Genomic DNA, 26,122 nt, shown 5'->3' with positions numbered 1-26,122 from the left:
GACCGTGTCTCTACAAGTAATAATAATAATAATAATAAATTAGCCAGGCATGTGCCTGTAGCCTCAGCTACTCAGGAGTCTGAGGCTGGAGGATCATTTGAGCCCAGGAGTTTGAGGCTGCAGTGAGCTATGATTGTGCTGTACTCAAGCCGAGGCAACAGAGGCTACAAAGTGAGACCCCCCATCTCTCTCTCAAAACAAAAACAAAAATAAAAAACAGTTAGAAATGCATATTTCCAGGCCTACATCACACCTACTGAATCAGAACTCTAGGACTGGGCCCCAGCAAGCTGTTTTTTAACAAGCCCTTTGTGTGATTGTGACCCCAGCTCAAGTGTGAGACTCACTGCCTTAGGGGACCTAAGCATCTCGGTGGGTGGAACCTGGCTTCGATTTTGAGTCAGGACTTGACTTTGTCTTGACATCTGAGCACATTTTCAGTTTGCACTGGGTCCACAAATTATGTAGCTAGTCCTGGGTGCTGGTCCCTGCTGTGTCCCAGGCTAGGGGGTAACCTCCAGGAAGTCACTTCCCCTTTCGGAGTCTCGCTGTCCTCATCTGTACAGCAGGGTGATCATTCTCACTCTGCTGGGACACTGATAGGGTTAAGTGTGATGCCCAGGCACAGCTCTTAGCACGGGGCCTGGCACAGACGAGTGTGGAGTGAGTCTGAGGGGGTGCCAGTGCGGTGCACACCTCCGGGGATACCATGGCAGCAAAACAGACATGTCCTTGGCTTAATGGGGCTTATGGTCTGGAGCAGGGAGACAGACGGCAGGAGATGCACACTGTGAGATGTGGTCCGAGGGAAAAGTGCAGGCACAGGAAGGAGATAGTCTGTTGGGGGGTTCTGACCTAGTTGCAGCTCACTAAAGGCTTTGGAAGTGCCAAAGGAGCAAAACTCAGAGCAGGAGTGGCTGTGAACCAGGCGTGGGGGTGGGGATACCGTCAGGGGAGTGAGGGCAGGGAGCAGCACTGCTAGGTGTTGCTTTCACAGGTATTAATAACCAGCCTCTGGGGTAGGCTGATCGGAGGGGAGAGGGGCTGGGAGGAGGAGATGGGCCTTAGGAGCTATGGATGGGTCAGGGGCTGCCTTGGCCTCATCTTCCTGGTCTGGGTTCCTTTCCTTCAAAAAGGCCCTAGACTGTAGCGATTTCGAATGGAAATAGGGCCCTCACCCAGAGGCCACCTGACACAGTGGAGGAGAATGGCTTTCCTATCTGGTTCCACAAGTTAAATTGTTATATCTCTGGAAACCTTAGCTTCTTTGTAAGCAAAATGGGATTATTACTGGTTTTTTTTTTTTCATCCTAGAGAGGATCCCAATTATTGCTATTATTATTACTTTGAGATAGAGTCTTGCTCTGTCACCCAGCCTGGGGATCTCGGCTCACTGCAACCTCTGCCTCTCAGATTCAAGCGGTTCTTCTGCCTTAGTCTCCCGAGTAGCTGAGACTACAGGTGCATGCCACCATGCCCAGCTAATTTTTGTATTATTAGTAGAAACGGGGTTTCACCATGTTGGCCAGGCTGGTCTCAAACTCCTGACCTTATGATCTGCCTGCATCGGCCTCCCAAAGTGCTGGGATTACAGGTGTGAGCCACTGCGCCTGGCCTATTATTTTTTTTAATTAAATAATTTTTTTTAATTAAAAAAAATTTTTTTAAGAGATAGGGTTTCACAGTCTTGCCCAGGCTGGTCTCGACCTCCTGTCCTCAAGTGATTCTCCTGCCTGTGTCTTCTGAGTTGCTGGGATTACAGGCGCAAGCCATGTGCCCAGCAAAATGGGATTAGACTACTGCCTAGTCCCTTTGTGCTGTCGTGGTGTTTAGGTAAGATGTTTCATGGCAGCTTCCTATGGCACCCATCCGCTGGAAGTGCTCAGTGAATTGTCCATTCCTCTTTCCTCTCTGTTGGTTTGCAAGTGGAGAGCTCAGTTTTGGATTAGGAATTCCTCTGGCTCAGGCTCACTCCCCTGGGAAGTGCTAGCCTCTTCCTTTAATTGTAAGAAAAATGAGGCTGATCACCCCTTTTCTATAGATCGCCAGAGGAGATAAGGGTATAACCAGCTTTTTTTTTTTTTTGAGATGGAGTCTTGCTCCATCACCAGGCTGGCATGATCTCAGCTCACTGCAACCTCCATCTCCCAAGTTCAAGCAATTCTCCTGCCTCAGCCTCCTGAGTAGCTGATACTACAGGCACGTGCCACCATGCCCAGCTAATTTTTTTGTATTTTTAGTGAGAGACGAGGTTTCACCATATTGGCCAAGATGGTCTCAATCTCTTGACCTTGTGATCCACCTACCTTGGCCTCCCAAAGTTCTGGGATTACAGGTGTGAGCCACCTCGCCCAGCCATAACCAGCTTTTTTTTTTTTTTTTTTTTTTTTTTAAGACAGAGTCTTGTTCTGTTGCCCAGGCTGAAGTAAAATGGCACAATCTTGGCTCACTGCAACCTCCGCCTCCTGGGTTCAAGTGATTCTCCCACCTCAGCCTCCTGAGTAGCTGGGATTACAGGCACCCGCCATCATGCCTGGCTAATTTTTGTAGAGATGGGGTTTCACCATGTTGGCCAAGCTGGTCTTGAACTCCTGATCTCAGGTGATCCGCCCACCTCAGCCTCCCAAATTGCTGAGCTTACAGGTGTGAGCCACCGTGCCCTGCCTGTAACCAACTTTGAGGCCCAGAAGCAGTGGTTCCAGAGACAGCTGAGTGCCACCTCTCCAGCTGTCCACCGTGTCGGTGTCCCACCTGGGGGTTTGGTTAAACCCACTCAGCTATATCATAGAGTGGGGGTGGGGTGGGTGTATTTTCCTCTAATTTGGTCTTGAGGTCTCTTTCTGAGAGTGGCTATACGTTCTAACCCTGCTGACAGAGTTCCAGGGCAGGTGGTCATAGGGGTCCACAGTGTGCCTTTCATGGGATGCTTCCTTATTCTGGTGGGTGGTCTGATGCCTGAGTATCCTGCCGTGACCAGGTGTCTGTCTCACAGGAAACTGGCCTATAGTGGAAGGTGCCCTGTGGCTCTTTTCTGACCGGTGTCCAGTTTATTCTTACCAAGAAAGCCGCTCTCAAGGAGAGTGCGTGGTCAGATGAGACTTGGAGTAGGCAGCATGGCGAAATGCAGGAAATAACAGAAGCAGAGAGTATTACTCACAGAGAGCAGGGCAGTGGGGAGCTGCCTGGGACCCCGTGCTTAGCCAGTGAGTTGGAGCAGGAGAGAGATGGGAGGACCTGCGGGCTGGAGGCTTTGTTGGGGTGCAGGATGTTACCAAGCAGGTTTCTGTGGGTAAATATAACTGGTGGGTTTAGAGCCAGCAGGCACAAGGCATGGTGACTGAGGGGGGTCACCTCGGCACGTCCATGCAGCCCATGTGGGCGGGAGGGTCAATGGGCAAGTCAGGTGGCTTCTGTCTAGCTGTCCCATGATGTGTGGTCACCAGGAGGAAGCAGATTGATCACATTGAGGAGCAGGGAGGAGGCTGTGCACTGGAAGCTGTGTCAAGGGTGACTGAGCCCTACTTCTGGTACAAGAAAATATGACATATTCAGAACGGATGCCCAAGCGACATGAAATGGTGAAAATTCACTACAGCGGGTGAGCTCCCCCATCCAGCAGTCTGGGGTGGTGGTGGTGGAAGCAGCACTTACTGGGACCAGGCATCCCCAGTGTAGGCTCTGCTCTTTCAATGGAAAGAGCAGCTGTCATCTACCATGGGCCTCGCTCTTCACCGGGCACTGCACCAGTGCTCCACACGCATCAGTGAAGAAAGGCACTATTGACCGGGCGCAGTGGCTCATGCCTGTAATCCCAGCACTTTGGGCATCTGAGGTGGGTGGATCACCTGAGGTCAGGAGTTTGAGACCAGCCTGGGCAACATGGTGAAACCGCATATACAAAAAATACAAAAATAAGCTGGGTGTGGTGGTGCCCGCCTATAGTCCCAGCTTACTAGGGAGGCTGAGGTGGGAGGATCACTTGAGCCCTGGGGAGGTCAAGGCTGCAGTGAGCCGTGATGGTGCCACTCCACTCCAGCCCGGGCAACAAAGTGAGTCCCCCATCTCAAGAAAAAAAAAAGTGCTGCCTTAAAGACAAGAGTTAGAGTTCCAGTTACCCAGCTAGTGAGTGAGTGCCAGACCCCAAAGCCTTAACCATTGCTCTGACCTGACTCCCAGAGTGATACTGTGGGGCCTGCAGCAAGTCCTGCCCTTCTGTGGGCCTCAATACTGTCATGACACTGGAGCTTAGGGGGCCACCTTGTGTTCCACAAGCCCCCTCAGCTCCAGTGTCCTGGGGTCTGCATTTCCAGGGATGGGGGCATCCCCCGGGAGCCATGCCACCATGCCCCGCTGCATCCAGTCTGCTGTTACCTTTACTAAGAAGATGACTAGTTGATCTGGGCCCTCTCAGCTGCAGCCTCCCAAGCTCCTTGCCATTGAGGGCTGACCCCTGGCCCCATCCCTTCCTTGCTCACAATGGGGAGCAGAGGTGGCCCCATTGCCACCTTTCCATCCTAGTTAGTGGGGCCCCAGGCTGGTGGGGCTGGAATTCTGTGGGAGACCCAGAAGTAAGAAGGAAGTTGGTGGCTCCAGGGAACTGACCAAGGTCAGTGTGGCTGGAGGGTGTGTGGGGGCAGGGAGCACGGTGGGAGGGAGGCTAAAGGCTGGACAGGGGCCAGATGGTGAAGGGTTCTGGGGAGCGGTTAAGAGTTTTGAGGCAGAGGAGGCACGTGATCAGTTTTGCATCTAGAATGATTCAGAAAATGCCTGCAGCTGTTAAGGCAGTGTTAGGCACGTAGGAAGCACTCAATAGCCATCAGGCCTGGCTGGGAAGCTTTTTCTGTTGCTCCTTATGAATACCCAGACTCCACTGCTTACTAGCTGGGAGAACCTGGGCCAGTCACTAACCCTGGGGACTCATTTTCCTTACCAGTAATGCAGAAGGATAAGAAGTTTCCTCACAGGGGTTTTATCAGGATCCAAGTGAGATAAGTAGGGGATTTTATCTCATTTCAGTTAATCCAGCAAATACTCAGCCAACCAATCCCAGCTCCATAGGCAGGCCCTTCCTGTGTGTCACACACCTCCCTGCTTCTCAATCAGGACATGGCAAGACTTAGTCATGGGATCTGGAAGGGCCCAGCTGTAATAAAGCACAAAGCTTAAGCTTCTCCAGTTCTCTACCTTGTCCTCAACCTCAGCCTACGGTGGCAGGCCCCTGCCTCCTCCTCAGACTTTCTCCCTGACCTAAAGCCCTGGCTGAAGGGCCTCCAGCCTCAGGAGCCCATAGAGATTCCTGCAGGATGTGAGGGAGTTATTATTATAATTGTTATTATTTTTTGAGATGGTGTCTTGCTCTGTCATGCAGGCTGGAATGAAGTGCTGTAATCTCAGCTCACTGCAACCTCCGCCTCTTGGGTTTAATCAATTCTCTTGCCTCAGCCTCTCAAGTACCTGGGAGTACAGGTGTGCGCCACCATACCTGGCTAATTTTTGTATTTTTAGTAGAGACAGGGTTTCACCATGTTGGCCAGGCTGATCTTGAACTCCTGACCTCAAGTGATCTGGCCGCCTCAGCCTCCCAAAGTGCTGGGATTGCAGATGTGAGCCACTGTGCCTGGCGTGAGGGAGTTATGAGCCTCCTGTGAGCCCCAGTTTCCTGGTCCACAGAATGAGAATGAGAATTCCTGTTGTATTAGTCTCTTATTACTCCTGTTACAAATTACCATATATTTAGTGGCTTAAAACAACACACATGTATTCTCTTACAGTTCTGGAGGTCCAAAGTCCTGAAATGGGTTGTCAGGGCTGTGTCCTCTGGAAACCCTAGGGAGGATCCATTCCCTTGCCTCTGCTAGCTTCCAGAAGCTGTCTGCATGCCTTAGCTCCTGGCCCCATCCTCCAGCTTCAAAGCCAGCAGTGTAGATTTTCGTCTTTCAATGCTTCCATCATCCCATCGCCTTTATTCTCTCTGACCCTCCTGCCTCCCTCTCGTCAGGACCCTTGTGATGACATTAGGCCCACACAGGTCATGCGGGATAATCTCTCCATCTCAAGACCCTGAATCAAATCCCATCTGCAGAATCCCTTCTACCACACGACCTAACACAGCCACGGCTCTGGCGATTAGGATGTGGGCACCTCAGCCTACCCCACACACCTTATAGAGCAGTTGTGAGGATGACATGAGACAAGGCAAGTGAAAGGCTCCCAATGCCCAGGACACGCAGTCAGTCCCCTTTCTCCTCTCCCTGGGCCTGTATCTCCCCATCTGTAAGATGAGGCCCCTGGCAGCCCACATAGTCTGAGTTCCACGTCCTTCTAGTGTGCATTACACATAGGCAGACAGTGCCTTCGGCGGCCAGGGGTTCCTAGGAAGTGGCAGACTTGAGCTCTGTCCAGATGCCTCTTCTCCCACTCCCCCCCGGGGGCAGGCCTGTTCTTAGTTCCTGGAGGTGCATTTCCCATCATTCCCAGGGGCGGCTGCTGGGAAAGGCTGAGCTCACTGCTCCCCGGGGAGGACGAGGGTAGGGGGAGGAGGAGCGAGAGGCTGGCAGCAGCCACTGCAAGAGATGGGAAAGGAGAGGCCAGGGAAGGAGGCTTGTAGCGGGAGAGGTTGAGGTGATCAGCACTCAGAGGAGGGGAAGAGGCTGAGCAGGGTCTCTGACCTGGACATTTGAGAATGGTCAACTTTTTCTCAGCCCCTCAGCCCAGGCCCAGCTGCTTGGTTCCTCTGTCAGCCACTTGCTCTCAGCCAGCCCCTTCTGACAGCCCCTGGTGGCTGGAGGAGTGTGTGTGTATGTTGGGAATGAGAAGAGGGTGTCACAGGCCAGCAGAGGCCAAAGTGGGGCACTGCCACTGGACAGGAATCTAGGAATCCCCACTTCAGTGAGAAGAGGACCATTTCAGCCACCGTCCACCCCCACTTCCCTCTACTCAGAAATTAGTCACTCTTTGCCCTGGGGCTCATCATCTGCCTTCACTGGACCTCACTTTTTTTGTTTGCCTGTGTGTGGCGGGTGGGGGGCCGTGGGAGAGGCAGTTAATAACACCATTATGGGATCTGAGAGGGTGAAGCGAGATCGTGATTTTGAACTGATTTTGAAATGTGCTATATGAGGATGTGAATTCCATGTGTAGCATGTTCCTTTAACATTCTCTCTTCTGCAATTTGACAATCTGACAAACTCTTCACTGTGCTTCAAGTCCAGCTCTGATGTCACCTGCTCTCTGTAACTTTCTCAGCAGCCCACTGCCTGTCCCAGAAAGAATAGAGCTGCTCCCTCCTTGGAATTACTGTGGCCTCTTTATTTTTTTAATTTTTATTTTTTCTTGAGACAGAGTTTCACTCTTATTGCACAGGCTGGAGTGCAATGGCGCCATCTTGGCTCACAGCAACCTCTGCCTCCCGGGTTCAAGCAATTCTCCTGCGTCAGCCTCCCCAGTAGCTGAGATTACAGTCATTTGCCACCATGCCTGGCTAATTTTGTATTTTCAGTAAGACAGGGTCTCACCATGTTGGTCAGGCTGGTCTCCAACTTCTGACCTCAGGTGATCTGCCTGCCTCGGCCTCTCAAAGTGCTGGGATTATAGGCATGAGCCACCATGCCCAGCCCTGTGGTCTCTTTATAACCCTCTCTTGGGGTGCCTTTGGTGGGCTGGGTATTGGTTTGCACATCTGCCCCCACCTTGTTTGGGAAGTACATTTGTAACAGAGCCATCTGCTCCTTAAGGTCACTGTGGTTGTGGTGGGACAGAGACAGTGAGGCAAAGGCTGTGGGGGAGCTGGCCTCCTGGGGTCTGGCCTGTGCAAAGTTGCCACATGGCAGTCTAGCCCTTGGAACTGAGCAGATCCCATGACTGACTCAATCAGATTCACACGAACCTGAGCTAAAAGCAGGTGACCAAATCATTCAGGTCCTTTGCTGTCTATGACATGAGTGCCCATGCCCACTGCCTCTCCTGCTGATAATCAGACAGCACTAGGGGCTGTGTGCTCATGAGGTTTCCTGATGAGGGTGAAATCTGAGCCACGAGATGGTGCCGAAGGGAAGGCCGTCTAGATCTTAAGGAAGCACATTCCAGAAGCTCATCCACCACCCTCCAAACCCCCCTGGAAGCCCGTGTCCCACTGCCTGGTGCCGGTTCGATACACAGAGAGTATCACATAAATGTTGGAAACAATGTGGCATGGTGACCAAAGGCTCCTCCACTTACTGCAGATGTTCTTTTCTTTCTTTCTTTCTTTTTTTTTTTTTTGAAATGGAGTCTTTCTCTGTCACCAGGCTGGAGTGCAGTGGCATGATCTCGGCTTACTACAACCTTCGTCTTCCAGGTTCAAGTGATTCCCCCAATCAGCCTCCTGAGTAGCTGGGACTATAGGCGCGCACCACCACGCCTGGCTAATTCTTTTGTATTTTAGTAGAGATGGGGTTTCACCATGACCAGGATGGTCTCGATCTCCTGACCTCATGATCCCCCCGCCTCAGCCTCCCAAAGTACTGGGATTACAGGTGTGAGCCACCGCACCTGGCCTCCTGCAGGTGTCTTTTTTATTTTATTTTATTTTATTTTTTGAGACAGAGTCTCCCTCTGTCGCCCAGGCTAGAGTGCAGTGGTGCGACCTCAGCTCACTGCAACCTCTGCCTCCTGGGTTCAAGCGATTTTTCTGCCTCAGCCTCCGGAGTAACTAGGATTACAGACATGTACCACCACGCCTGGCTAATTTTTGTATTTTCAGTAGAGACAGGGTTTCACTGTGTTAGCAGGCTAGTCTCGAACTCTTGACCTCAGGTGATCTGCCCACCTTGGCTTCCCAAAGTGCTGGGACTACAGGTGTGAGCCGCCGCACCTGGCTGCAGGTGTTCTTATGTGCGATTCTGTACACTTTTCCCCCTCGCTAGACTTTAAGCCCCACAAAGGCAGGGCCAGGGATGGCCTTGTTCCTCTTGGCATTCCCAGTGCCTCTCAGTGCACTCACCTACCTATGCTGAACCCAGGTTACTTGCCAGGGACATATAGACGTCGGCTTTCCATCCTCCTCAACACGCTGGAGCAGGCTGTGTTGCCCTATTATCCAGGTGAGGACCGGGAAGGTAAGATGCCACGTTCAAACACAGCCATTAAATATCAGGGGAGCGATCAAGACCCCATTCCCAGTTGCTCTTTGCCACATCCATTTCCATTGGCGCAGTTCTCCCTGAGGTTTGGGATCAGATGGCCTGAGCTTCTAGGTTGCAGCAGGCAGAGCTGATTGTGGGGAGGTCAGTCCAGACAGGTTGGTGGCTAAGAAGAGGACCAGCTCCATTCCTCCTGTGGGCTTCTTACCACCCCTCCTGAAGCCATAAAAGGGAACTGATTTGAGGAGCAGGTGGAAGATTTGGGGGTTGCGTATTACCGAGTCCCAGTGTGTGTCTGGGGAAAGGTCTGGAGATGCTCTAGAATGCTCCTCCCCTGCTCCCTGCCTCACTGAGCCACAGCTACGCTTGGTTGGCTTTGCTGTGCCCACCTTATTTGCAAGCCTGTGTGTTCTTGGAAGTAATGGAAATGCGTTTATTTAAAATGCTCGATAATTCAGCCTTGTTCTAATAACAGGCCTTTGTCTCTGCTCAGCACTCTGGGCTCCCCAGGACTCCTCATCCCCATTATCTCCTCTCAGCTGCCCAGGCTCCCATGAGGTCACGTGACCCCCACTGAGAGCGAGCCTGTGAGCCAGCTGGAGCCAAGATGGACAAGGACCTGCCCAAGGCCATCAGCGGGTCTGCTTGTTGTGGTGGGGGTTAGGATTTTCACTATTCACAGAGCTCCAACTCTGTGCCAGGCCTCATTTCACTCTAGATGGCTGCAGTGCAGGTGATGAGGCTACAGGCCTGCCTGACCCTAAGCCTGTGCCCTTAACTCCTTTATGATGCACATTCTCTGTGCCAAGCACAGGCCTTGCCCTGGAGGAGCTCCCATCCTGGGGGACAAACACTCAAATGAATAATGCCCACCAAGGCAGGGGTATGAAATAGGTGCCCTCAGAGAGGCCCAGCAAAGCTCCCTTAGGGGGCAGGGCTTGAGGCCTCTCCTCCAGAGGGTCCCTGCAATGTGGGGTCAGGCCCACCAGGCAGGCTGCCTGAACACATGGATGCTGGCTGCGCCTGTCTGTGGGCCTCTGGCCTCCCCAGGCCACCTTCTGAGAGCACAGGGAGCTGTGTGGGGCCACCAGGCTGGTATTGCCTCCCCTGAGCCGGGTAACTCCTCTCTTCCCCTCCCTGGCCTCCAGTTTCCAATTTGGTACAATGAGGATACTGGCTTTTTCTCCTTGAGTTATCCTTGAGATTAAATATAGATACGTAAAGTACTCAGCACATGACAAATTAATAAATGGTATGTCTTAAAATAATCACTGGGCATGATGGCATGTACCTGTAGTTGTAGCTACTCAGGATGCTGAGATGGCAGACTCACTTGCACCCGGGAGTTCAAGACCAGCCAGGGCAACGTAGTGAGACCCTTCCTCAAATGAAAAAAAATTTTTTTATTGTAGCACTTCTTTCTTTCTTTCTCTCTCTCTCTTTTTCTTTCTTTCTTTCTTTCTTTCTCTCTCTCTCTTTCTTTCCTTCCTTCTTTCTTTCCTTTCTCTCTCTCTCTCTCTCGCTCTCTTTATTTCTTTCTTTTTTCTTTTTTTGAGATGATGGCATCTTACTCTGTCACTAAGGCTGGAGTGCAGTGGCATGATCTTGGCTCACTGCAACCTCTGCCTCTCAGGTTCAAGCAATTCTCCTGCCTCAGCTTCCCTAGTAGCTAGGATTATACGTGTGTGCCACCACGCCCAGCTAATTTTTGCATTTTTCGTAGAGACGGGGTTTCACCATGTTGGCCTGGTCTTGAACTCCTGATCTTAAGTGATCCACCCACCTCGGCCTCCCAAAGTGCTGGGATTACAGACTGTGCCTGGTCAAATTTCATTTTATTTATTTATTTATTTATTTATTTAATTTTTAAATTTATTTAATTTTAATTTTTATTTATTTTTTTTGAGACAGAGTCTCACACTGTCGGCCAGGCTGGAGTGCAGTGGTGCCATCTCGGCTCACTGCAATCTCCGCCTCCTGGGTTCAAGCAATTCTCTTGCCTCAGCCTCCCAAGTAGCTGGGACTACAGGCGTGTGCCACCACACCCAGCTAATTTTTTTGTATTTTTAGTAGAGACTGGGTTTCACCCTGTTGGCCAGGATGGTCTTGATCTCCTGACCTCGTGATCCACCCGCCTCGGCCTCCCAAAGTGCTGGGATTATAGGCATTAGCCACCGTGCCTGGCGGGGTCAAATTTCTTAATAAGAAAATATGCCCAGACTGTTACCAAAATCCAGTCAGACTGCTTTTCGGTTAACAGGCATTCAGCAAACATTTACTTAGTGCTGGCTCTGGGCTCGCTTGGGTCTTGGTCGTGGGGCGTGGTTTCAAATGCTGGCTCAGCGACTCCCTGGCTCTACTCAGGGGCCTGAGCTCCTGGGCCTTGGTTCCTGCCTCTTGCTCATGGCCCCTGGGGCCTCTGGTGAGACTGAGCTCATAAAGTGTCAGCAAAGTACTTTGTGGATCGATGCTAACTAATAGCAGTTCCCTGGAGCGGCTGTGAGTAGGAAAGACAACTGTGGAGGTTGCTTGGACCAGGCTCAGGGCCAGCACCCAGGGAGGGCCAGTGCTGTCCTCACAGTGGGACTAAGGAAGGGTCTGCTATCCCCTGTCCCTGATGCTTTGTTCCACTTTAGCCAGGAGTGGGTGCTGATGAAGTTTGCTGATGGGGACGGTGCTGTCTGTGGCCATGGGGGAAGAGGCTTGCCCAGCTAGTGGCAGAGCCAGGTGTAGACACCCATCTGAGTCACACACTGGGTCACATCTAGCCAGAGCTGCGGCCAGGGCCTGTCCTGGGATCCTCTTGTCAGGGATCGCCCCATTGCCCCCTTGCCATCTCTCTAAAGGTTGCTGGCCTCTGCCCAGACACACAGCTGTCATAAGTATGGCATGGTGGCTTCAGTTCAATGGAGGGCATAAATGGGGAGTTGGAGTGGGACTGGTCAGTAGAGGGTGTGAGCAAGACTCCCTGTCAGTTCTGCCCCAGAGGGAAGCCCTTCTCCATGTGTTTGACTGAGCTGAAGTCTGTCCTGGGAACTTCTATTTTTTTAATTAATTTATTTATTTTTATTTTTTTATTTTTGTCCTGGGAACGTCCGTGGAGAGGGAGCAGATGGGGATCATGCTCTCAGTGAGCTCCTGGTGTGATAGAGTAGGCATGACCCTGTCCTCCAGGACACTCCTGTCTGATGGGGGCAACGTGGCTCCCGTTTCCTGGGACCCCCTATGTAACAGAGGGGACACAGTCCTCTTGTCCTCTAGGAACTGTGTGTCTGAGGAAGGAGGCATGGCCTCCGTCCTGCAGGAGGCTTCAATCCGATGGGGGAGACGCGGTCACTTCCATCAGAAAGATTCCCTATTTGAGAGACGAGCCCTGACCTCTGTCCTCAGGAAGGACCCCTGTCTGATGGAGGCTCATCTTGTCCTCTCACTCAAGAAACCCCATTTTTGGGCCAGGCATGGTGGCTTACGCCTGTAATCCCAGCACTTTGGGAGGCTAAGGCAAGCGATCACCTGAAGTCAGGAGTTCGAGACCAGCCTGGCCAACATGGTGAAACCCTGTCTACTAAAAATACAAAAGTTAGCCAGGCATGGTGGCGTGTACCTGTAGTCCCAGCTACTCAGGAGGCTGAGGCAGGAGAATTGCTTAAACCTGGGAGGCTGAGGTTGCAGTGAGCTGAGATCGTAGCACTGCACTCCAGCCTGGGTGACAGAGTGAGGCGTCATCTCAAAAAAAAAAAAAAAAAAGCCCACTTATGGCCTTCACCTTTGGGCACCCCTTCCCCTACCTGATTCATGGGGAGCCCAAGTCCCACAAATAATAGCTAGGGAGTGAGCGGGGCAGGGGAGACTGTAAGAAGGCCCCCTGCAGCAAGTGAGGGTGACATAGAAGGCTTCCTGGTGAAGGTGTCTGTATGAGATCCTCTGATGGACAAGAGGTGCCTGGCTGTGACAAGTACCCACTGAGGACAAGGGGCAGGAGCTTTCCCAGGCTGGAAGGGAAACTTGAGAGATCACTCTGGTGAGCCCCTGTCTCCATGCAGGCTGGACTGCTGGAATGGAAAGGGGTCTAAGGAGACCCTCACCATCGCTGGGGAGACCCTCGCCCCCTGTCCGTCTGTGTACAGGCAGAGTGCTGCCAGCCCAGGGACATCCGCCCTCCATGGCCTGAGAAGCCCAGAGGAGGAGAGGAAACAGGACGCGTATCAGGAACGCCTTTTCCTTTTCTTTGTAACTAACCCCTCATTCGGGGCTGGGGAGAGCTGAGCCTGCCGGGCTGGCCCTGGCTTGACTGCTGCTGCCTGCGGCCTCCAGCTCAGGCCCCAACCTCACAGTCCACAGCCTGGGCGCTGCTCCTGGGCTGGCCTCTTCACTCCACTGAATCTTTGGGCTCTCATCTGTAAAATGGGGTAAGACCTCCTATCGGCCTCACCAGGAAGTTTGCTTTTCTTCTCTTTCTGGGATTTACATGATTTCTTCCTCTCTCCAGGAGATGTGCATTGAATGCTTCCTGTGCACCAGCCTCTGGCATAGGCAGGGATGGAGAACACGGAGGAACAGTGAGGGGGAGGAAGGCTCTTTGGGACTTGTCTGAGGCATTGGGGAACATCGAGTAGAGATGTCTGAAGGCTGATGGGTGTGGGTCAGAGAGGGTCTAGCTGGAGACGGAGGTTTGTACTTACTAGCATCTGGTGGCAGCTGAAGTGGTCAGGTGGGTGGAGTTGCCCAGGGAACTCCTTGTCATGGGCTCTGGGAAGGGGCCAAGGTCAAACTCAGCTCTGGAGTCTCCGAGAGCTGGGCACAGAGCAGGGATGGGAGCCATGTGTCCAGGGCCTCCAGCAGGACTGAAATGGGGTCAGTGGGTATGGTGCTTCTTGTGAGGTGTTGAGACCTTTGCCTTTGCAGTGTGATGTCGGGGTGTGTGGGGAAGGGTGGACCACAGAGGATGAGGAGGGAGTTAAGGGGAAAGTGCTCAGACATCAAGGAATTTGGTCAATGAGGTTGTCATTCTTTTGCTTATTTTTCTCATTATTAAAATTATTCCCCTACTGACTGAAGGGCTACTGTGGGGTGCACGTGTAGTCAGTTATATGCTGTGTAAATGTTGTATGCGTGGGGGGTTGTAGACAAGATGTGTGTGGGGAGTGTGATGCGTGTGTGCATGTGTTTAGTGTTCGTGTCTTTCTGTGCATGGTGCGTAGAGTGTGTGCACACCACCACATTAGGATCCTTGTTCCGTACAGCAGGCTGGTGCTGAGTTGTCTGCCTGGGCTAGAAACTGGGAAGGATTCATCAAGCTTGTGAATTTCTCTTCTCTACTTAGGGTTACACCCAAGTGTGCTGGTAACAACTGGTCCTCCAGAAAAAAAGGAGGGTGGGGATTTTAGCACCTGCCAACTTCTGTGGTATAAATGCTCTGACCTCAGATTTCACTCTACCAGCGTGAGGTCAGTGAACGTGGAGTTGGGAAGAGATAACAGTAGACACCATTGTATAGCATGTCCACCATACAGGTGTAGTAGGCATAAATATTCCTGAGGGCATGACAGTGACATTAGTAAAATAATTAGTAAGTAATCAGTTTTGAAAATGCATTCCTGGGCCAGGTGTGGTTTCTCATGCCTGTAATTCCAGCATTTTGGGAGGCTGAAGTGGGAGGATCACTTGAGGTCAAGAGTTCAAGACCAGCCTGGCCAACGTGGTGGAACTCCATCTCTACTAAAAACAAATGCAAAAAATTAGCTGGGTGTGGTGGCGCACACCTGTAATTCCAGCTACTTGGGAGGCTGAGGTACGAGAATTGCTTGAACCCAGGAGGTGAAGGTTGCAGTGAGCCAAGATCACATCCTTGCATTCCACATTCTAGACTGGGCAACAGAGCAAGACTCTGTCTCAAAAAAAGAAACCAAAAAAGAAAAGAAAGGAAAATGCATTCCTTTTGCTTTTAATAGAATTTATTTAATTTTAAGTTCACATTAAGATTTCTCTCTTTCTTGATAGCATGGGGAGAAATGCCACATATAGGTGAAGGGGAGGAAGGCAGCAAATCACACTGCCACGTATGCACCTATGCAACAATCTTGCATGTTCTTCACATGTACCCCAAAACCTAAAATGCAATTAAAAAAAAAAAAGATTTCTCTCTTTCTTTGTTTTAAACTTTTTTCCCTCTTTTTAAAGACAGGTCTCATTATGTTGCCCCAGGCCAGTCTCGAACTCCTGGGCTCACGTGTTCCTCCTGCCTCAGCCTCCCAAAGTGCTGGGATTGCAGGCATGAACCACTGCTCCAGGAAGGATTTCTGAGCATCAGCACCATAACATTTTGGGCTGGGGATCCTTTGACTGGGGATGGGAGGACTGACCTGTGCATCTACCTAGTAGATGCTAGTAGCACCTCTTCCCCAAATCGTGACAGTCCACAACATTCCAGACCTTGCCAGGTATCCCTTGGAGTGCAAATTCACCGCGGGCTGAGAACCAATGGTACTGGCTGTGTTTAACAGCTAGCTCACAAAATTCCTAAAAATGTGACACTTGGCTCTTATGAGCCCGTACAAGCTCAACACACCACAGGCACCACATCCAGATAAATATAAGGCAGTTTTTTCCCCAAAAATTATTTCTCAGGAAAGAACTGCCACCTTAGGCCTTAGATTTCAGTCTGTACAGAGTCCCTGACCATGGAAAACCCTCTTGGCTTCCTGACTGGTCCACAGAGCAGTGGACACAGAGTCAGAGATGTGCTACCTTAGTGGTTGTGCTGTGACATTTTATGAAATGTGAGAATAGGAAGAAATTAATGTTTTTGAATTGATATCTTATTTTAACATAATGTTATTCTATATCCTTAAAAGTTTGCATGTTGAAATTGGCAAAACAAACAAACCAAACAAAAATCCCCTTTAAATAAAATCTTTCTGCTGGGAAAATAATGGCCTGTCCTGTGTCTGGAGCGCCCTATAGCTAATGGGTTCCCGCCCAGGCTGTGCTTCTGTGATGCTCATCCAGGTGGCGAGGCTGCTGCTTCTTGGCCCAGGTCCTGTTTTCTCCCAGCCTCAGGCTCAGGGCTTGGCTCTTGTTTGTTCATTCAAAATCTTTATTTTATTTATTTATTTATTTTTTGTCATTCAAAATCTTTATTAAGCACCTACTATGTACCAAGGAATATAAGTGACTGAAGTCGCAGTTTCTGCTCTCTGGGGATTTGCCATCATTTCAGTTCCATGGCGTCCACTCAGGAGCAGCTGTGTACAGGCCCCATTCGGAGGCTCAGGGGACAGGAGGAGAGGGAGGGAAAGATGCACATGTGTGCTAGGTGCCTGGTGTGTGCCTGGAACAGAGCTGGGCACATCACACATGCCCCTCCTCCCACCCTCCCACTGTGCTTCTGAGGGAGGGCTTGCTCGGTCTGGAGGGTCTGCCTTCTGCCGCCCTGTAGGTGCTCTGGGGATAGGACGCTGGGGCCTGTACCTCCTGCCAGGTGGGATAGGTGAAAACAGCTCCAAGCCCAGAGATTTGAAAAATAAAGAGAAGAAAAGAAAGGAGGGAAATAAGACAGATGAATGGAAGGAAGCAAAGGAGGGAGCAAGGGCAGAGGAGCCAGGGCAAGAGCACTTTAAGCCAAGGCAGTCAGGGAGGGCTTCTTGGGTGAGGTGATGCTGGGACTGTGTGAAGGATGCGAAGGGACTGCAGTTGGTAGAACTGATGCAAAGGGTAGTACAGGAAGAGGGAAGAGCAGGGCACGCCCCTGGATGTTGCTGGAATATGGATGTCTAAACTGGAAAAAAGCCAGGTGCAGTGGCTCATGCCTGTAATCCCAGCACTTTGGGAGGCTGAGGCGGGCGGATCACTTGAGGTCAGGAGTTTGAGACCAGCCTGGCCAACATCGTGAAACCCTGTCTCTAATAAAAATATAAGAATTAGCTGGTGACAGCACCAGCTACTCGGGAGGCTGAGGCAGGAGAATCACTTGAACCTGGGAGGTGTAGATCGCGCCTCTGCACTTCAGCCTGGGTGACAGAGTGAGACTCCATCTCCAAATAATAATAATAGTAATAAACTGGGAAGATAACATCATCAACTGTGTTTTCTACCCAAGACTGGAGGGAAACAGACAGCCTAAACATTTCACTGTCCCAGCAGGGGTAACATGACCATCTCCTCCCACCCCCAAGGCCTTCTCACCTGAGGGACATCTGGGGGAGAACTCTCCCTGAGCATGGGGGTGGGGATGGGACATGGGCCAGGATGATAATTTCACAGTATCATATCATCAACAATGTCAGCTTCCCTGTGTTGAGTCCCTACTGGGGACCAAGTTTTTACACATATCCCTAGCCTCTGGGTGGATATTTTTCCCCATTCTCCAGGCAAAGGAAGCTGAGCCTCAGAGAGGATAGGAAATGGGCCTGAGGTCACACTGGACTCAGGCAGGGACTGTCTGCTTCAGCCCCTGGGCTCTTTTGGCTGCCAGCAACCTTCCCTTCCTGAACCTCAGCCCCAGGAAGGCTGGGGAGCGCTCAGGCGCCGTCTGTGGGCTCTTTGGTATCCAGCTGCCACCCTGCCTGGGGAAATGTTTATAAGCCTTTGATTTTCAGATCTCCAGTTTCATGGGTTAACAGAAAATAAGCCAAGCTCTTTTGAAAAACTCTCCCCTCTGTCCATGGCCCCCTCTTTCCTCACTCTGCACCACCTGAGAATTTTCACAAATATACCTCATGTCCAAAAAAGTGAATCCATGAATGTGGCAGGAGGCTTGGGGAATTGCTGTCTGCCTGGAAGTCTATGGGAAGTCTGCAGCCCAGGAGACTGACTTGGCCAGAACCTCTCACCCCCCAGCCACCACCCTGACCCTTCTGGCCTGCCAGGCACTGCTCTGTGCCCTGGGAGCCATGTGAAGGCCCAGGGGAGCCATGGAAGAGTTTCAGCAGGGAGGTGATGGGAGATGGGAAGCTCAGAAGCTGGTGGTCCCCATCGCAGTCTGACTCTGGGCACGCCAGCGAGTCTCCCTGAACCTGAGCTTCCTGGCCTGGTGTGAGATTCTTTTCTCCCTCGGGCTTTGATTTCTCCATCTGGGAAATGAAGCAGGTGGGACTGTGCCCCCTGAGGCTCCGGAAATCTCTGAAATGGAGTGACATGTCTTGCCTTCCTGCCTCCTTCCCCCTCCTGGGCTGTCCTGAGAAGCAGGTGCACTGATGGCAGGTAAACAGGCAGGCCACGCTGTGACACAGGGAGGGCTGGGAAATTCTGGCAGAGCAGACGAGCTGGTACACAAATAACTCTGCTACCAGGGAGAATGTGATAAGAGCCTAGGAACCTCTCTGCAGCCGCTGCCACTTGCTCCGCATGTCTCCCTGCTCCCTGCTGGCTGTTCTCACACCCAGGAAAGTGGGTCAGAAGGTAGGGCGGCTGCGTCTGAGCCAATGCCCCCTTGCATCTCCCCACCCCACCTAGCTGAGCCATGGCTGCTATTGGGCAGGGAGCGGGGAGCGTTATGGGATTGAGGGCATCTCTGGGTTCAAATTATGGCCCTGGCCAGTCATTCTCTCTCCCTTCAAATGCCCATGGCTCCCCATTGCCTTCTGGATAGGGTCCAAGTTCCTCAGCCCAGCACTCAAGGTCCCTCACAGCCCTACCCTCCTAGCCCAGGGCTTGCACATAGAGGTGCTCCGTGATTCTCTGTGGAGCGAATGGACCATTCTCCAGCCCAGCCTCTTCCCTTGGAGCCACTCCCAAGCACTTGGGGCAGACTCCAGCCACACCAGAGGCTCGCTGTCTCCTGAGCACCCAGTGGACTCAGTTGCCCTCTCCAGGCCTCCGCCTGGAGTGCAGTCACCCCTTCTGCACCTTGTGTGTCCTTCTTTATTATTATTATTTTTTCCCTGAGATGGAGTCTTGCTCTGTCGCCAGGCTGGAACGCGGTGGCACAGTCTTGGCTCACTGCAACCTCCGCCTCCCGGGTTCAAGTGATCCTTCCGCCTCAGTCTCCCGAGTAGCTGGGACTACAGGCGCGTGCCACCGCTCCCGGCTAATTGTTGTATCTTTAGTAGAGACAGGGTTTCACCATGTTGGCCAGGATGGTCTCAATCTCTTGACCTTGTGATCTGCCCTCCTCAGCCTCCCAAGGTGCTGAGATTACAGGCGTGAGCCACCACGTCTGACCTTCGTGTGTCCTTCAAGATCTTCCTCATTGCTACCTCTTCCCCTGAAGACTTTTTTTTTTTGAGACAGAGTCTTGCTCTGTCCAGGCTGGAGTGCAGTGGTGCAATCTCGGTTCACTGCAACCTCTGCCTCCCGGATTCAAGCGATTCTCCTGCCTCAGCCTCCTGAGTAGCCGGGACTACAGCCGCCCACCACCACTCCCAGCAAATTTTTGTATTTTTAGTAGAGACAGGGTTTCACCATGTTGGCCAGAATGGTCCTGATCTCTTGACCTTGTGATCTGCCCTCCTTGGCCTCCCAAAGTGCTGGGAGTACAGGTGTGAGCCACCGCGCCCGGCCCTGAAGGCTTTCTTGACTCCCCAGACAGAACCACATAATCTCACCTCTCAGGCAGTATTGTGAGTGATTAAGAGTGTAGTCTTGGCCGGGTGCGGTGGCTCACACCTGTAATCCCAGCACTTTGAGAGGCTGAGGCAGGCAGATCACGAAGTCAAGAGACCCAGACCATCCTGGCCAACATGGTGAAACCCGTCTCTACTAAAAAATACAAAAATTAGCCAGATGTGGTGGCGTGCGTCTGTAGTCCCAGCTACTCGGGAGGCTGAGGCAGAAGAATCGCTTGCACCTGGGAGGTGGAGGTTGCAGTCATCCGAGATCATGCCACTACATTTCAGCCTGGCGACAGAACAAGACTCCATCTCAAAAAAAAAAAAAAAAAAAAAAAGTGTGGTCTCTGGAGCTGAAGTACCTGGTCTCTGATATCTAGCTCCGTTGCTTACTCACTGTGTGACCCTAGGCAAATTACTTAACTTCTCTGTGCCAGAGTTTTCTCATCTGTGAAATGGGATGATAGTAATACTTATTATAGAGTTGTTGGAGGAATAAATAAGTTAATATTTGGAACTCACTTAGAGCAGTAACTGGACCTGATTTCTCTTCTGGATTTCCTTCCTTCCCTCCTTCCTTCCTTCTTTCCTCTTTCTTTTCTTTCTTTCTTTTCAGAGTCTCACTCTGTCACCCAGACTGGAGTGCAGTGACACAATCTTTGCTCTCTGCAACCTCCGCCTCCTGGTTCAAGTGATTCTTCTGCCTCAGCCTCCCAAGTAGCTAGGAGTATAGGCTTGCGCCACCAAGCCCAGCTAATTTTTTTATTTTTCGTGGAGACAGGATTTGACCATGTTAGTCAAGCTGGTCTTGAACTCCTGACTTTGTGATTCATCCACCTTGGCCTCCCAAAGTTCTGGGGTTACAGGAGTGGGCCACCGTACCTGCCTCTCCTGGATAAGTTTTCTAATGTTGACTGAAGGCTGAGTAGATACCTGAAGGTCTTCTGACATTCCCTGCATTTGTAGCATTTTTTTCTAATATTAATTTTCTGATACTCACAAAGAAAGGAACTGTTACGAGTGCTTGCACAGTTCACTGGTACTGAATCCACATTTATGGATGACCTTTCCAGTATAAGTTTTCTCAGTAACTTAGGTCTTGTCTAAATGATTTTTCTTAGATGGTCCATTCAGGAGGTTGCTTTGCTGTGTGTTTTCTGATACTGGCTTTGTGATTCTGGACAAGTTAGGTAGGGTCTCTGAGTCTGGGTTTCTCCTTTGAAAAATCAGAATATTTAGAAGAAATATAATAACATGTGTGAAGTGCTTAGCACCGCGCCTGGCTCATAGGGAGAGCTCAGTGTACAGTGGCCATTTTTCTTAGTAGATTTCTCTAACTAGGCTATGCTGTGGCCTTTTGTCAGCAGGGACCATGCATTGTTTACATTAGTGCCCCCAGAGCATTGTCCTGGCAGTGGCTGTGTGCTCGCTTAGTGGTGAGTGAATGGTGAATGGGATAGCCATTGGTCAGAGCTGAGCACAGGCCTGTTTGGGATGGGTCAGCTGTATTCTTGGCTCAGCCTGACAGTGGCTGTGGACCTCTCTGTCCCTGTGAAGCATTTTCTTTCTTTTTATTTTTTTAGAGACAGGGTTTTGCTCTGTCACCCAGGCTGGAGTGCAGTGGCCTGATCATAGCTCACTATAACCTTAAACTCCTGGGCTCAAGCAGAGCCTCCCGATAGCTGAGACAACAGGCATGTGACACCATGCCTGGCTAATTTCTAATTTTTTGTAGAGATGGGGTTTCACTATGTTGACTAGTCTGGGCTTGAACTCATGGACTCAAGCATTCCTCCTGCTCAGCCTCCCAAAGAGTTGGAATTACAGGAATGAGCCACCATGCCTGGCCCCTATAAAGCATTTTCTAAGCCCAGTGCCCATGGCTCCTGACAGCCAAACGAAAGTGTAGATAGAAGAAGAAATTCCCTGGAGTCTACTCACCCAGAGACAAGGATCATCACCATCATCTGTTTATTTTTATTTATTTTATTTTATATTTATATTTACATTTTTTGAGATGGAGTCTTGTTTTGTCACCCAGGCTGGAGTGCAATGGTGTGATCTCAGCTCACTACAATCTCCGCCTCTGCCTCCTGGGTTCAAGCAATTCTCCTGCCTCAGCCTCCCAAGTAGCTGGGACTACAGGCATGCACCACCACACCTGGCTAGTTTTTGTATTTTTAGTAGAGATGGGGTTTCACCATGCTGGCCAGGCTGGCCTCAAACTCCCAACCTTAAGTGATCTGGGATTATAGGCGTGAGACACTGTGCCCTTCCTACCACCATCTTTTTAAACTTCATCCATCCTCATACTTGAATAATTCTCTTGGGGCATTCATTTAACCATATTCATCTCATATTTATTTATTGAGCACTTACTATATCCTAGGTGCCATGCTATGCCCCAGAAATACAGTGAATGTAACACAAATAATATCTCTACTTTCATTGTTGCTATAAAAGTGAAGCAGAGGGTGTTACTAGACCATTACCAAGTGCGGGAAGTGCTGTGAATGGGGACACACTGGATGCGGAGCTGAGGGGCAAACCCAGACTTAGGGGGTAGTCAGGGAAGGCTTCCTGGAAAAAGGATGGTTGGGTATACGATACATCAGGCCTGGGAAGGGATCTCAGGAATCACAGAAACGTGGACCCTGGATTGTAAAATCACAGAACCAGAGACTCTTACATCAAAGTATTCGAGTTTAGGGTCCACGTTTTCCCTACTTTACTTACTTTTTTTTTTCTTTCTAGATTCTCCTTTCTCCAAGACTTGAGACATATCTTGTTAGGGAAACCCAAGCGTCTTTATAAAGTACATTATGCTTATTGTATAACAGAAAAATTATAGACATAAAGAAGTGCATGGGTGGGCGGAGTCTTCTTTAACTCCTGTGAGAATTTAGGCACATTTCCCTTTTCTTCATTCTGTCTTTTTAAAGTTTTTTTAAATTGAGATGTAATATACTATAACGTTCACACTTTTAGGGTGAAATTCAGTGGTTTTTGTAGGTATTCACAGGTTTGTATAACCATCACCACTATCCAATTCCTGAACATTTTCATCACCTCCCAAAGAAACTGTACCAATTAGCAGCCACTCCCCGTATTGCGCCCCATCAGCCCCTGGCAACCACTAATTTACTTTCTGTCTGTCAATTTGCCTACTCTGAGCATTTAATGTAAGTGGAATCATACAATATGCTGCCTCCTGTGTCTGGCTTAACTTACTTAACATAATGTTTTCAAGGTTCATTATATCGTACCACGAATCAGCACTTCATCCCATTTTATGGCTACATAATATTCCATTGTATGAATAGACTGATTTTTAAAAAGATACATGTATTCACTGATAATATTTGGGGTTTTTTCCACCCTTTTCGGCCATTTTGAATAATGCTGCTACAAGCATTTACACACAAGGTTTCGTGTGGACACGTTTTCAGTTCCCTTAGGTGTATACCCAGGAGGAGACTTACCGGGTCATACATTAACTTTACGTTTAACTTTTAGAGGAACTGCCAAACTGTTTTCCAAAGTGGTTGCACCACTCTCCATTCCCACCAGCAGTGTATGAAGGCTCCAGTTTCTCCACATTCCTGTCCACACTTATTATCCTTCCTTTTGAGTATAGCCATCTTAGTGTGTGAAGTGCATCACTGCAGTCTTGACTTGCATTTCCCTGGTGACTTATGATGTTGACCATCTTTTCACGTGCTCATTGGCCACTTGAATATCTTCTCTGGAGAAATGCCTACTCAAACAAATCCATTGCCCATTTAAAAGTGGGTGATTCGCCTGTTTGTTGTTAAGTTGTAATAGTTCTTTATATATCCTGGATATTAGGACCTGATCAGATAAATGATTTGAAAATATTTGCTCTATTCTGTGGGTTGTCAATTCTCTTTCTTGACAGTGACTTTTGAAGCATGGAAGTTTAAAAATTTTGTCTATTTTTTCTTCAGTTGTTTGTGCTTTTGGTGTCATATATCTAAGAAACCATTGCCTAACCCAAGGTCATAAAGGCTTATACTTCTGTTTTCTGCTAAGAGTTTTATAGTTGCAACTATATGTTGCAACCATAAAATAGGTCTTTGGTCTATTTGAGTTAAGTGTTTTTTTTTTTTTTTTTTTGAGAGAAAGTCTTGCTCGGTTGCTCAGACTGGAGTGCAATGGCGCGGTATCGGCTCACTGCAAACTCTGCCTCCTGCATTCAAGTGATTCTCCTGCCTCAGCCTCCCAAGTAGCTTGGATTACATGCGCCCACCACCACACCTGGCTAATTTTTGTATTTTTAGTAGAGACAGTGTTTCACCATGTTGGCCAGGCTGGTCTCAAACTCCTGACCTCAGGTGATCTGCCCACCTCAGCCTCCCAAAGTACTGGGATTACGAGATGGTGCCACTGCACTCCAGCCTGGGTGACAGAGTCTTCATCTAAAAAAATAAAAATAAAAATAAAGAAATCCATTGTTTAGCTGTATCATATAGAATTATAAACCCTTGGTTTGGTGTAATCAGTCTTGGATGGTGCTTCATTTGGGTCCCTTGTCATGTAGCCCTCTCCCTGACAGGCACAAAGGGACACTGGGAGGACCGATGGCTCACAGAAGAGCAGTGGAATATTAGTGTCAAAGTTGGTCCATAGATACTGTGTGCTGCAGGTGGGGAATTGGGCTCACTGGCGAAGCTGACATTCTGGTTCGTGGAGAGCTGATCTACCTGTCTTCCTGGTGGCACCACCTTGAAGGAATGGGATCAGAAGCCAGCATCCAGCAGGCTGCACAGACACTGATAGGGCATGTTTGGCTTAGGCATGGTTTTCTAGAAGAGTGGATCTGAAACATTTTAAAATTTGCAGCATGAAATTCATTTTACATTATAATTCAGTACACACACATTCACCAGAAACAAACATTTTGCTAAATAATACTCACCTTTTTATTTTATTTTTTGAGACAGGGTCTTACTCTGTCGCTCAGGCTAGAGTGCAATGGCGTGATCTTAGCTCACTGCAACCTCCACCTCCTGGGTTCAAGTGATTCTCATGCCTCAGCCTCCTGAGTAGCTGGAATTACAGGCATGTGCCACCACGCCTAGCTAATTTTTTGTATTTTTAGTAGAGACAGGGTTTCACTATGTTCACCAGGCTACATAGTGTTCTGGCTTCAAGTGATCTGCCTGCCTTGGCCTCCAAAGTGTTGGGATTACAGGAGTGAGGCACCAGCCCCAGCCAATACTCACCTTTTGTATCAGGCAGGAGAAGTCAGCCTGCTGCAGTAAGAACCCCCAAATCTTAGTGGCTCAAGAGCTTTCATTCTTCCTTATGCTACACATCTGTCATGCAGCGGGGCAGTCCTGGAATTTAGGTTGATGGAGGCTTTATCATCCAGATCACTGCTGGTTTCAGTGGCAGAGGAAAGAGAGCGTGGTAGGCAAAAGAATGCTCTCCCCAAAGATGTCTACGTCATAATCCTTGGAACCTGTGAATGTGACATGTCATATGGCAGAGGGTAATGATGGTTTTAGATGGCATTAAGGTTGCTAATTAACCCACCTTAAAATAGGGAGATAGTTTTGGATTATCCAGACAGGTTCAACATAATCCCAGGGGTCCTTATAAATGGAAGAGAGAGGCAGAAGAGGAGGTCAGAGTGAGGCAATGTGATAAGAACTCAACCTGCTCTTGCTGGCTTTGACGATAGAGGCTGGGGCCATGAACCAAGGGATGTGGGCAGCCCCTAGAAGCTGGGAAGGGCAGGGAAACAGATTCATCCCTTGAGCCTCCAGAAATGAATGCAGCCCTGCCGGTACCTTGATGTTAGTCCAGTGAGGCTCATTTAGTGTTTCTAAACTACCAAACTATAAGATAATATGTTGTGTGTGTGTTTGTGTGTGTGTTTTGAGACAGGATTTTACTCTGTTGCCCAGGCTGAAGTAGAGTGGCACAATCTCAGCTCACTACAACCTCTGCCTCCCAGGTTCAAGCAATCCTCCCACCTCACCCTCTGAGTAGCTGGGACTATAGGCACACACCACAATGCCTGGCTAATTTTTGTATTTTTGTAGAGACAGGTTGATGTTTTGTCATGTTGCCCAGGCTGGTCTTGAACTCCTGAGCTCAAGCGATCCTCCCATCTCGACTTCCCAAAATGCTGGGATTACAGGTGTGAGCCACCACACCCAGCCTGTTTGTGTTGGTTTAGGCCACTAAGTGTGTGGTAACTTGTTGCAGCAGCCATAGAAAACAAATACAGAGGACATGAGGAATCAAGCACCAGCACTGAAATCTGCCTGGCACTGACATCTGGCACTTCTACTCATATTTCATTGGCCAGAGCAAGCCACATGGACATGCCTAACACTCCCGTATGCCCAGCCTTAGAGGGAAACTGAATTGTGGTGAATATAGTAATGTCTATTATACCTTGCTACCTGCAGTGCATGCCTATAT

The 26,122-nt window shown here is 49.8% G+C and overlaps 1 protein-coding gene across 7 annotated transcripts in view; it reads left to right on the top strand.

Annotated features, from left to right (window-relative positions):
- The window catches only part of ARRB1 (arrestin beta 1), a 96,756-nt gene that overhangs the window by 34,723 nt on the left and 35,911 nt on the right, over positions 1 to 26,122 (top strand). For 2 of the 7 annotated variants that reach the window (XM_012469651.3, XM_012469650.3), the window contains exon 1: positions 2,824 to 3,598. The exons of 3 other annotated variants lie outside the window; for them this stretch is intronic. In XM_012469651.3, the coding sequence (XP_012325074.1) occupies positions 3,540 to 3,598 (59 nt within the window). In that variant the 5' untranslated portion in view covers positions 2,824 to 3,539. Of the gene's footprint in view, positions 1 to 2,820; positions 3,599 to 13,508; positions 13,529 to 26,122 lie in introns of those variants that run through there. 2 more of the 7 variants (XM_012469655.3, XM_012469653.2) reach the window with 2 other exon arrangements.

This window comes from Aotus nancymaae, unplaced genomic scaffold (genome assembly GCF_030222135.1).
Source record: "Aotus nancymaae isolate 86718 unplaced genomic scaffold, 86718_ANA_hifiasm-v0.15.2.pri h1tg000059l, whole genome shotgun sequence".
NCBI lineage: Eukaryota > Metazoa > Chordata > Mammalia > Primates > Aotidae > Aotus > Aotus nancymaae.
Note: the sequence above shows the minus strand (reverse complement) of the source record. Positions and strands in the feature narration are given on the sequence as shown.